We start from the raw sequence: 12986 nt of genomic DNA on the forward strand, positions 1-12986 counted from the left end.
TTTGCAAAAGGGTCTGGGTGTTGTGGGTTATTCGTCATATCATAGCAGGTCCCTTCTTGTCTTTCATTCCTGACATGGGAATACAGCTGGACCAATCACTTCCTTGGAAGAACACAAGACAGAGGACAATATCCCTTTGTAGCCAGGAAACCCCTTGATGGATCTCACACAGCTGCAGGTATGGTTTCTCTCTGTTTCATGCATCTCTTTTCTTGTAAAATGTGTAAAAGCATGTCGGAAAAGTTCTTATTAGTAGTTGACATGTTTCACAGCATTCTTGTCTTTTTGTGATTGGTAGAATAGATGAAAAAAAAACTTTGAACACAAAACATGATACCATGTGTTATTAAATTTCCAACAAATATGTTTCTTAACTTGATGCAGCTCATCAGATAACCTTGTTGCTGCAAAATTTTCCTCGTTATGCATCATGTTCTTACTTTAAATAGAAACCTTGCAAAGAAACGATCCATGTGATGAGGAAACACTTTTCCAGGTAATCTGTTTGGCAGAAGGATAGCAAATCGCATCACCTGTTGTCTTTGTTTAAAGCTCTCAGTGGCAATCAGTTAGAGGAAGTACTCTGCTGCTGCATACCAGCATACTGGAAGAATAAACAATCTGTGCCATTGTTGCCCAAAGATCCTTTTTAAAAGTTGCAATGGGAGCTCTGGCATAAAAAGGAGAAACTGGAGAGATTTTAGTATTGAGGTTTATTAGCATTACTGACGATTAGGAATTGAGGACAGCATGCTGATCTCTCATAGAGCCCACCTTTGTACATAAGAATGGCTCGTGACAGCCAGAAGCTAGTTTGTTATGTTATTCATCAATGCCAGCATTTGCTGAGGGAAGGACAGAAGAGGGCTCTGTTTGGGACAAACCAATATGATGAAGCGAGACCCACTCACAATCTTCAAAACATTTTGGCATCCTAAAAAAGGAACAAGCAACATCAGGATTTCTTCTTATTTGTCCCCCAGGACCAAACTATGAAGAGAGAGAGGATCAATAAGGAAACGGGAGAGCTGAGTGCTTCAGGGGAGTTATCTGTGTCGATGGAGTTGAAGGAGGAGAAGGTCGAGGGCTCTTCTGGAAACTCTAAGCTCCTTCAAGTGCTCAGAAAGCAGCTAGAGGAGATGGAAATTTACACATACTCAAACCATGACCACAAAACAGGTCATCAACGTTTACCCCAACTGGAGCAGCATCTACCTAATGTCCTTCATCTGTACACACAGGTATACAATGGATTGTTTGTCTTTGATATCACAGTTTGGTCAGCTCAATGTTGGAATACTTTTATCAACAGTGTGAGTCACTCTTTAATTACTCAGTGGAAAAAAAATCTATAGATAATCTATATCTATAGATTATTCTTCAAAAAGAAATCTAAATGGATAAAAAGCTCTTGTTAAATAAGCTTTGAAAAGGTTAAGGTGATGTGGACTAAAATTACCATTAGCTACTGTATGTCAGATGTTTACCCATAAGCTGATTCTAACTTTCCCTGAACTGAACCTGAACATTTTTTCTCAGCAAACTTATGGAGTTTATGCATCTGTCACATGAAATAGAGTACAGCTTCAGGCCCCCTTGGATTTGCTGTAACAATGAGGCATTCTTCATGCCTAAGCAGCATCACTGTTAAGAATCCACCTCTCTCTTCTTTATTTTTTCTTTCTTTCTCGTGGTTTCATGGTAATTCTATCTGAGTATGTGCAACACCTCTGGCCAGACTTGGAGCTGCAGATGTAATCAGTCTTTGGTTTGTGTGCCGCTCTGTGTCTGCTCTGGTGAAGGAGTCTCATGACCAGAGATTTGCCCACATCTTCTGGTCTTTCTAAAGAACAGCAAAGTCAGTCTAATTCAATATCCTCTTATAGGACTGCAAAGACTGTTTAACCTTTCAGTGCACTCTTTGGGGTTTTACTCAAAGTACAATTTTAAAACTAAAGTTTATGTTTATATTTGTAACCTTCCCTTAACATGCTTTCTGTAAACATATTAAGGCATTAAAATCCTTTCGTAAACATTTTTTTACCAACTCTGAAAAAATTTTAAATGTAGAAGAGAAACTATTTGAGAGACTGCAATAGCAGATTTTCATTTACCCTGTCGGACACTTGTCCTGCTATTTTACATCTTTAATCAGGCAGTTGGACTTATTATATCCAATATATAATAATAATAATAATAATAATAATAATAATAATAATAATAATAATAATAATTATAATACAAAAAAGCATTTTAATAAGATTTAGGAATCAGGATTTGGTGCACAAATAATCTAATTTGTTTGTGCTCTAATATGCCTGTTTTCAAATATATTGCAAACGCTTAAATCTATGCAGTTGTTACCAGGTATTTACGTAGCATCTATAGAATGAATTTTGTTAAAAATATTGTTTTAAATTGTTTTTTTAATTGTTTGACTTTTATCAAATGTTTTAGGAATTCTCTGTCAAGCAATCCACAGAACCTTATTAGTCATTATGCTGAAAACTACAAGCAGGATCCTTTCGGGCATAAATTACAGTTTTTTTTTTTCCTGGTTTAAGATTTATATTACATTTTGTTTAACTCCAACTATTTTAACCTTTTACCTTTTTTGAGCAACTTTAGTTACTTTTATGTAAAGTACATAATATTCAGTTTAATGCTATTACCATTTTTTTCATCTTTTACCCAATTTGCAAGCAAGCCAAACAATTTCCTTATTTGAATACGCTGGTCTAAACTAATTTTGCACCTGTTTACAATTGGGTATCTGATCTTTGTAGATCAGCTGCAACATGCCTGTTAATTGCACATACAATTTTGTTATATATTTTTAACAGGATCAAATTGAAATCTTTGAATATCAGACCCACAGTATAATTCTGTTTGTTGTGTATTAGGGCTTTGTGGCAACAGAAAACAATTTGGGGTGGTTATTTTAGCCAAAGCGTAATTCAGCAATAACAGAAGTTTGTCTGTTTTAGAAATTATATGTATGTTGTACGTTTGTTAAGGGGGAAGAAGGAGGATGTAAAGTAGGATGGAAGAAATGAAAAGATTATGTTGTTATTTGTCCTTTGCTTTACAAACTTAGCAGCTGTTTCTCATGAGAACATCGGTCTGTACCAGCTATCATAGCGATGTTCATGACTAAATACACCTCAATTTAATGACTGTGTTTAGTAGAAAACAAATACCTCTCTACCACTTTACAAAGGTGACTCAGAAACAGGTTTATTTGGCTTCTGAATTCCTCAGACTCCAAATAAAGTTGTGTGTCTCGATTTTGCCACCTAGTCTGGGTGAAATTCAAAGGCCTGCTTAACATTATGAATGAGCTGCTCTTGGGTTTTAACTTCATAAAACTAACTAAATAACATCTGATCAGAAGACACAGAAAGTGGTTTATTATGACCGAACAGAAAATCAATTTTCTGTTAATTATAACATGATACATTGTTTGCAAACCTTGTTAAAAGTGAGATTATTGCACAATATATTGCACTATTCTTTAGTGCTATTCTGAAGGCTAATCTCTTGCTTAACTCGACCTGCCAAGTAAAATGATAGATTAACTGAGTTTATACTACCAGTGACAATGGAGTGTGGAATATTTGGTATTAATACAATTTTGTAACTTTACTTGTTATTCAGGTAGCATTTTATCATGGTAGCCTGCTGCCAATCCCTCAGAACGACAAGCTGTTTGTTTGCTTTTATACACTTCTGGCCATGGCAGGCTACTGGAACACATTAATTCAAACAATTACATAGTTCTCAGTTTAGAAACAATCATCCTCTACAAGAGATGTAATCATTTCAAAGACATTTTATATTCACCCAGAGTTCAAATAATCATCTTCCAATATATTTTTTTAAAGCAAAGCATAACTAATTTGTTTTTCTATTGCTGAAACATCTAATTAAACTTGATAACTAAGAAACAGTCATTTATTGTTGCTCACTTGAACTTATTTTAAAAACTCTTGTTAAAAGTCAAAAGAAATGCCAGGCAGTAAGGCAACCATCAAATATAAAACCATTGAAATGTTACGTTTCCTTGTACTTCCTGCTGCCTTCAGGGAAGAGATTTCAAAGCGGATGCAGGTCCAGCAGATTCCACAACAGTTTCTTCCCCACTGCCATTAGACTGCTGAATGTTTTGTAAAATGGGTTATTGTATTTTATTATATTTGCTCATTATATATGTGTGTGTGTGTGTGTGTGTGTGTGAACTGTAAAATTATCATTTGTCATTTTTACTAGTTTTCAAGGCTGCACTTTTAAAAAAGATATTTTTGTTTTACAATTGTGTAAACAAAATGACAAATAAAATCTGTCTAATCTCGAACGTCTATCAGCATTTGTTAAAATGAACACCATTTTGAATACAGTATAATAACAGGAATCTCTACTATAAAACTGCAGTATTTAATTATTTCTAACAGGAATATCTTAATTGGCGTTTAGTATTGCTGTATTTTCTCTAACTGCAGGTTTGTGAGGATGGTGTCAAATTGGAAGGTGCCGACATAAAAGGCCTTGCAGCTCTCACTGCTGACTCTGTCATCCAGAATATCCACAAAAGACTAGAAGGACGTCCTGCAGGTTCTAACCACTGCTCATATCAGCAAATCTGCTGCCAGCAATTCAAGGCTGAGGGACTTTCTACCTCCTTTGCCTACTTATGTTTCCTTCCTCTCTTTTTTCCAGTACATTTTCTATGTTAGTAAACGTGTTATAAATGGACAGCAATAAAGTGCAACAATTTATAAGCAACTTCTCCTTAATAGTTTTATTTATTTTTTATGGTGTTTTGTCCAATTTATTGCTTTTACTCTCTTACCCATCATAGATAGTTATATTTGTGATGATTTTTCTTTGGATTGGACACATTTCTTTAGGGAAAAGCATAGTTCTCTTTTTTTTTTTTTTTTTTTTTTTTTTTTTTTTTTTTTTTTGACCAAACCAGTTCTGCCTGGTATCTGCTGATTGCCTGCATTTATAAAGAAGTGTTCCTTCTTGCAATAATGGAAACTTGCATGCAAATTTGATCTCTTAGAATAAGTAATTTACTGTATATCTAAGCCTGTGGCTAATTTTAGTCTTGTGTAGCAGTAGCACTTTGTAAAGTAACAGCGCTTTTGGCCTTTAGACTGACGTGATTTTTTTTTGGTGGCTAACTATTCTCTGTATTTTTAGAACAGGCCCGTGAAGAGGTGGTGCACTTCCTCAAAAGACCAAATAAAGATGCACGCTGTGTAGCAAAGACATGTTCTGGATGGCAGCTATTAAAGTCCCTTCTCTTGCTCACGTCAGACACTGCAGTGAGTGATGGTCACCACTTCTAATCTGACATGGCATAATAATGATTGTTATTAATACACGTTACGTTTAATTGTAGATGCAGTTATTGTGAATAAAATTCTGCGTTTAGCAACAACAGCAAAGCTATTTTAATTTTCACATTCTACTTTAATACATTTTGATATTTACCATTGCGCTCATGTATTTGCAGACAGTGCTGTCTTGTTTAAACCCAGAGCTGTCTGCTGCTTTGGTGAAATGCCTGTACCTGCTGGTTTGCCTTCCTGCGAAACAAGAAAACACCGCCATAGAGCTGACCTTCCAGGAGCCTTTGACCCAGGTCAATAAACTATCAATCCCTGTTTTAAGGCATTGGTTTTATGTGCAACCTCTCATTTATACTTCGATTTTAAAGGAGAACAACAGTGGTTTCAGTAATAAGAGTTTTTTTTTTCTTGAATACTTTCTTGTTTTAATGCAAGGATTTTATTATTCATTCACTGTATCAAATTAAATTGGTAAATAAAATGTGCAATCTGGGGTTTTGCTCCAGATAGCAAGGGAAAAGTGTGACCTAATGAAAAATTTTACAGTCCTTTTTTTCCCTTCCTGTTTGGTTGGATTACTCTATAAAAATCAAACGGAAAAATAAACTTCTCTTCCCCTTGAGGATTACCAAAGAGCAATTTGCTAATCTGTTTTTCATATACTAAAGACTTTTTTTTTGGTATGCAGCTTTACTTGCTTCTGTTGTCTAAATTTCTCCAAATTTGTTGGAGACATTTTTGCTCGGCTTTTTTTTTAAATAAATAATTTGGGGATAATCAGAATAAGTTTTATTTTTATTTTTTTTCATTGCAAAGTGACTAAAGGCTAATTGAGTCTTTGCTAATTTTCTCTTATGTGCCCACATAATGTTAATATTTTGATTTTAGACATTTCTTAAAGCTACAGTGTGTAATAATTACAGGGATATACAGTCAGAAATGTAATATATTATACATAATGAAGAAAAATGATTATTTTTAGTTTTTAATACAGTTAATCTTATGGCATGTGTAAAAGGTATGTTGAGCACTCTCATTTTGAACATATTTCTTAATTTTGAACAAGTTTGTGAAGATAACCTTTCCTTGAACCATAATACTGAATTTAAGTTTGTCCTGAGAATTTATGGTAGGAGAGGCCCCCGCATTCCAACAGCTATTCTGTGAGGTCTTATCTCATGTTTTCTTTAGCCAGATGTTTGCCGTAAATTAGGGGAAGCTCTAATTTTTTCTGAGTGTCAGAGATAGCTCCTGGTTGGAGGAGCAAAAGCCAGCCTTATTTGAATAAATTAAATACAAGAGGTTAAAACTTTCTACACAGAAGTACAGGTGCTGGTCATAAAATTAGAATATCATGAAAAAGTAGATTGATTTCAGTAATTCCATTTAAAAAGTGAAACTTGTATATTATATTCATACATTACATACAAACTCATATATTTCAGATGTTTATTTTGTTTAATTTTGATGATTACAAATGACAACAAATGAAAATCTCAAATTCATCATATCAGAAAATTAGAATATTACTGAAGACCAATAAAAACAAAGGATTTATAGAAATGTTGGCCAACTGAAAAGTATGAACATGAAAAGAATGAGCATGTACAGCACTCAGTATTTAGTTGGGCCTCCTTTGGCCTGTATTACTGCAGCAATGCGGCGTGGCATGGAGTCGATCAGTCTGTGGCACTGCTCAGGTGTTATGATAGCCCAGGTTGCTCTAATAGTGGCTTTTAGCTCTTCTGAATTGTTGGGTCTGGTGTATTGCATCTTCTTCTTCACAATACCCCATAGATTTTCTATGGGGTTAAGGTCAGGAGAGTTTGCTGGCCAATTAAGAACAGGGATACCATGGTCCTTCAACCAGGTACTGGTAGCTTTGGCACTGTGTGCAGGTGCCAAGTCCTGTTGGAAAATGAAATCTGCATCTCCAAAAAGTTGGTCAGCTGCAGGAAGCATGAAGTGCTCTAAAACTTCCTGGTATGTGGCTGCGTTGACCCTGGACCTCAGAAAACACAATGGACCAACACCAGCAGATGACATGGCACCCCAAACCATCACTGACTGTGGAAACTTTACACTGGACTTCAAGCAACGTGGATGAAGTGCCTCTCTTCTTTTCCTCCAGACTCTGGGACCTTGATTTCCAAAGGAAATGCAAAATTTACTTTCATCAGAGAACATGACTTTGGACCACTCACCAGCAGTCCAGTCCTGTTTCTCTTTAGCCCAGGCAAGACGCTTCTGACGCTGTCTGTGGTTCAAGAGTGGCTTGACACAAGGAATGCGACAGCAGAAACCCATGTCTTTCATACGTCTGTGTGTGGTGGTTCTTGAAGCACTCACTCCAGCTGCAGTCCACTCTTTGTGAATCTCCCCCACATTTTTGAATGGGTTTTGTTTCACAATCCTCTCCAGGGTGCGGTTATCTCTCTTGCTTGTACACTTTTTTCGACCACATCTTTTCCTTCCCTTCGCCTCTCTATTAATGTGCTTGGACACTGAGCTCTGTGAACAGCCAGCCTCTTTAGCGATGACCTTTTGTGTCTTGCCCTCCTTGTGCAAGGTGTCGATGGTCGTCTTTTGGACAACTGTCAAGTCAGCAGTCTTCCCCATGATTGTGTAGCCTATAGAACTAGACTGAAAGACCATTTAAAGGCTTTTGCAGGTGGTTTGAGTTAATTAGCTGATTAGAGTTTGGCACCAGGGGCCATCAATTTTGAACCTTTTCACAATATTCTAATTTTCTGATATGATGAATTTGAGATTTTCATTTGTTGTCATTTGTAATCATCAAAATTAAACAAAATAAACATCTGAAATATATGAGTTTGTATGTAATGTATGAATATAATATACAAGTTTCACTTTTTAAATGGAATTACTGAAATCAATCTACTTTTTCATGATATTCTAATTTTATGACCAGCACCTGTAAAAAATCAGATTTGCTCTTGCAACTCTCCAAAAATGTCTTTGTACGTCTTTGCTTTCTTTCCTTCTCTCCGTTTATGTCAGGTAATTGAATGTATGTCTCCGTAGTTCTGCAGTTTCTGGTGTACGTTTGTGCATTGTCTTATTTCTAAGTTTATGCATTGTCTTATATTGGATTAAACTCTGTAATTCTGTGACATCAACACGCAATGCTGGTTCTATTTCATCCCTACTGACCGCCAGAGGCGGTGCTTAAAGCACGAATGATCACTCTTGCGCATGCACAGGTCGAGAATCTTATACCAACATAGTCACGTGTGACCCCCGGTGACACCGGTGTGCCTATATAGTCACGTGACAGCGACAGCTCAGTCCCTTTTCATCTTCTCGCATGCGGGTTGAACAGGTGGTACGACACTGATTGCTTGTCGCTGGTAGCCTCGAGACTTTGGTCGGAGTTGCGAGGCTCATCTCGCCCTCCAGAGGCTGCGCAAGCTTTTCATTATTTACAGCTTGGTTTCTTCGTCTGGTAAGTTTTTTTCTCTTATCGACGGCGAACGGGAACGCGTTCTCACCGTGACTCCCTGTTGCTGGTGCCTCGGCGTTAGCTGACTCCGACCAGCTTGTTGTTTACTGTAGCAGCTGTTTTTCGGGCTTGCTTTCTTGTTTACTGTAGCAGCCGTTTTCAGGCTTGCTTTTTTGTTTACTGTTGCAGCTGTTTTTCGGGCTTGCTTTTTTGTTTACTGTAGCAGCCGTTTCCGGGCTTGCTTTTTTGTTTGCTGTAGCAGCCGTTTTCGGGCTTGCTTTTTTGTTTGCTGTAGCAGCCGTTTTCGGGCTTGCTTTTTTGTTTACCGTGGCAGCCGTTCCGGGCTTGCTTTTTTGCTGTAGCAGCCGTTTCCGGGCTTGCTTTTTTGTTTACTGTAGCAGCCGCTTTCGGGCTTGCTTTTTCTGTTTTCTGTGGCAGCCGCTTTCGGGCTTGCTTTTCTGTTTCCGTAGCAGCCGCTTTCGGGCTTGCTTTTTTTTTTTGTTTGTTCACTTTGGCAGCCGCTTCCGGGCTTGCTTTTGTTACCGTGGCAGCCGTTTTCGGGCTTGCTTTTACTTTGCTAACGTGCTTGGCTAGTTCTCTTGTGGCCTTGCTGCTGGGGAACCCCTGGTGGCGTTCTCTGCTCGACCGGGTCTCCCGATCTGTCCGCTCGGTGAGTGTCAAGAGTGGCGAATTCGGCTCGACCTGACCTAGCCCTGTGAGCGTGACATGTTGGACGCGCCGTGCTGTAGAGCTTGTTTGGACCCTCTCCAGCTGGAGGATGGGCATGATCTGTGTCCCTCTTGTTTGGGCCTGGATCATTTGGAAGAGGCCTTGACTGATGCGGCATGCCCTAATTGTTCTGTCCTGCCTTTGTCCATACGTAACGCTCGTTTGGCTGGCCTTCGAAGCGCCAGCCAGCCTGTGAAACGTGTGTCTTCTGAGGCTATGAGGCCTCCACGGAAAAGGAGCAAGAGGAGCCCCAGGGTTCCGGAGGGCATATCTGGGCAGGTGGCCCAGCTCGCTTCTGAACTAGAAGGGATGAAGGCGTTGCTTGAGTCCCTTAGGGGCGAGCGTGGCGCTGACATGTCTGGAGACCCTGACCAAGGACATAGCGTTGGTTCGGGAGTCTCTGCTTTAGAAGATGATGCCATTTCCCTGGCAGCGTCTGGCACTGATTTTCGGGATCAATTTGACTCCGGCTCACTCCTCTCAGAAGCCGGTTCACATATCTCTTCTGGCTCTCAGTCAGAGGAGGATGGTTCTGTAGTGGGCGCTCTGAGAACTGCCCTCGCCCGGTTGCATCTGGATGCTCCACAGGACCAACCTGCGGCTTCCAGTGCTTTCTTTCGGCGTCCTACTGCTAGGGCGTCCTTTATGGTTCCCCCGTCTGCAGAGTATGTGAAGGAGCTCCATGCCTGTTGGACAGACACTAAGGCCTTCTCGAGGCTGACCTCTGACGGCAGGGCACTGGCGGCCATGCATGATGCGCCCAGTCTTGGCTTGGGCCATATGCCTTCGGTTGAGCCAGCCATTGCTTCCCTCATTGTGGCGCCGGATGAGGCTTTGAGGGCCAATGCCAGGTGTCCTCGTCCTCAGTGCCGTGTCACTGACGATCTGCTCTGTAGAGCCTATGACTCTGGGGCTCGTTTGGGGCGACTTGGGAATTCCCTGTCGCATTTATTACTCGGTCTCTCGGCTTCCTTGGAGGGCATCGCGATCGACGCACCTACCCAAGGACTGATGGATGCGTCCCTCCATGCATTTGCTCTTCTGTCGAGGGAGGTTGGACGTGTCCTGTCTACCCTTGTTCAGGCACGTCGCCAGGTCTGGCTGGCTCAGTCTCCTCTGACGGAGGCATGTAGAAGGACCCTGATGGGCCTTCCAGTTGTTCCTGGGGAGTTGTTTGGCTCCGCTGCACTTGCAGCCCTGGAACGATCGGCCGAGGCCTCGCGTACCAGGCAACAGTTGGCCGGTCTGCATCGCAGACGAGCGCAGCGTCCTACTAGGAGTGCCTCTGTGTCCCTGTCATATGCTTGTCCTGCCCGGACTACACCTTGCTTGGGGCAGCCACGGTTTGCTGCAGGGCCTGCGGCCAGGCCTTCCCATGGCCACTACGATCCACCGAGGGGTCGAGCTAATGTCGCTCCTCAACCTGGGCGGGCAACTCAGCAACCCTCCCGCCCCCCGAAGGGCAGGGGGGCTCGGAGATGACGTCACTGGACCGGCGGTGGGACACTTTACCCCGGAGCAGCTCGGTTGCTGGGCCGCTCTTGTGTCCGATCCATGGGTGGTGTGTACACTTACCCGGGGTTACATGCTACAGTTCCGCCGCCGCCCTCCTGTCCCTGGTCGAGTCAGGATGACGGTGATTCGCGACCAGGTAAAAGCTCAGGCTCTGAGCCAAGAAATAGACACCTTGCTGGCCAAGGGTGCTATTTTGCCCGTCAACCCCCTGCGGGACCCAGGGGGCTTTTACTCGAAGTATTTTTTAATTCCCAAAAGACTGGGGGACTCCGCCCGATTTTGGACCTGAGGGGTTTGAATCTTTACATGAAGTCCATCCCCTTCCACATGTTGAGCATCAGGGACGTGCTTCAGGCAATTTCCCCAGGCGACTGGTTCACCTTGGTCGATTTGAAGGACGCATATTTTCATGTCCCGATTGCACCACAGCATTGGCGTTTTCTCCGCTTTGCATTTCAGGGCAGGCATTTTCAGTTCAGGGTTCTCCCGTTCGGCCTCTCTCTGTCCCCGCGTGTGTTCACTCGGTGCATGGCCGCGGCCTTGTGTCCTCTGCAGGCCAGAGGGTTGAAGATCCTGCCTTATTTGGACGACTGGCTCGTCTGTGCGCCCACAGCTCAAGCTGCTGCAGACACGCGCACCTTGCTCGATCACATGGACCTATTGGGTCTTTGTGTGAACTGGCAGAAGAGCAACCTGATTCCGTCTCAGCAGGTAACGTTTCTCTGTATCACGATGGACTCTCTCTCCATGACTGCTCGCCCATCGCCTCAGCGTGTCGAGAGCATTCTGCAGATGCTGCCTGCCTTTCTTCCCGGTCGGGCGCCCCCCTTTGTTCTCTATCTCCGTCTGCTGGGGAAGCTGACAGCTGCCGCTACTGTAGTGCCCCTAGGGCTGCTGTCTCTGCAACCACTGCAGATGTGGCTCAACAGCCTGAGGCTGGATCCTTCTCGTGCGTCACACCGTCACAGGAAATTGCAGGTGTCCCCTCAATGCCTCGTATCGCTGGCTCAGTGGCGAGAGGCAGGATTCATGATAAGGGGAGTTCCGCTGGGCTTGCTGCCATCCCGTTGGGAAGTTGTCTCTACCGACGCGTCCACCACAGGATGGGGGGCCTTGTGGCAGCGACAGATCGCTCGGGGGACATGGTCTCCACAAGAGAGGCGGCACCACATCAACGCTCTGGAGTTGGAGGCTGTGCACCGCGCGCTGCGGCACTTCCTCCCGGTCCTGCGGGGAAGGCATGTCCTGGTGCGGTCGGACAACACGTCGGTTGTTTTTCACATCAACCATCAAGGGGGAACACGGTCTTTGATGCTACTGAGGCTGACCCGGGAGCTTCTGACCTGGGCAGCCCCTCTTTTTGCCAGCCTGAGGGCGACCCACATCCCGGGGGTGCAGAATGTTCCTGCCGACATCCTATCCCGGGGGCGTCCACCACCCGGGGAGTGGAGGCTCCACCCGGATGTAGTGGAAACTATTTGGGAGAGGTTCGGGAGAGCAGCCGTAGATTTGTTCGCTTCCCGAGAGACGACACATTGCCCGCTGTGGTTCTCCCTGTCGGACAGTGCCAGTCCCCTAGGTCAGGACGCGCTGTCGCACGACTGGCCGAGGGCACTCCTCTACGCCTTCCCGCCACTTCCCCTGATAGGCCCAACACTCCTGAGGGTCCTTCAGGAGGGACATCAGCTCCTTCTGGTGGCCCCTCGGTGGCCAGGGAGGACTTGGTTTCCGATGCTGCACAGGCTCTGTTGCAGCTCTCCGATGCCTCTTCCCTGCAGGAAGGACCTGCTGTCACAGCTGGACGGTCGGATCCTGCATCCCAATCCCAGTCGCCTCCGACTCTGGGTCTGGCCACTGCAGGGCCCGGCGTTTCCTTCTCGGAGTATGGCGGGGACATCAGACACACGATGACTAACGCCAGG

The 12986-nt window shown here is 43.2% G+C and overlaps 1 protein-coding gene across 1 annotated transcript in view; it reads left to right on the forward strand.

The window, feature by feature from the left end:
- wdfy4 (WDFY family member 4) overlaps positions 1 to 12986 on the forward strand; it is a 71637-nt gene continuing 58651 nt past the window's right edge. The window contains exons 1-5 of the mRNA XM_038296454.1: positions 1 to 178; positions 984 to 1241; positions 4500 to 4611; positions 5206 to 5330; positions 5522 to 5650. Coding sequence (XP_038152382.1) covers positions 158 to 178; positions 984 to 1241; positions 4500 to 4611; positions 5206 to 5330; positions 5522 to 5650 — 645 coding nt within the window. The 5' untranslated portion in view covers positions 1 to 157. The remainder of the gene's footprint in view (positions 179 to 983; positions 1242 to 4499; positions 4612 to 5205; positions 5331 to 5521; positions 5651 to 12986) is intronic.

The sequence above is a fragment of the Cyprinodon tularosa genome, unplaced genomic scaffold (assembly GCF_016077235.1).
Source record: "Cyprinodon tularosa strain WSP-4 unplaced genomic scaffold, ASM1607723v1 ctg37, whole genome shotgun sequence".
Taxonomy (NCBI): Eukaryota; Metazoa; Chordata; class Actinopteri; order Cyprinodontiformes; family Cyprinodontidae; genus Cyprinodon; species Cyprinodon tularosa.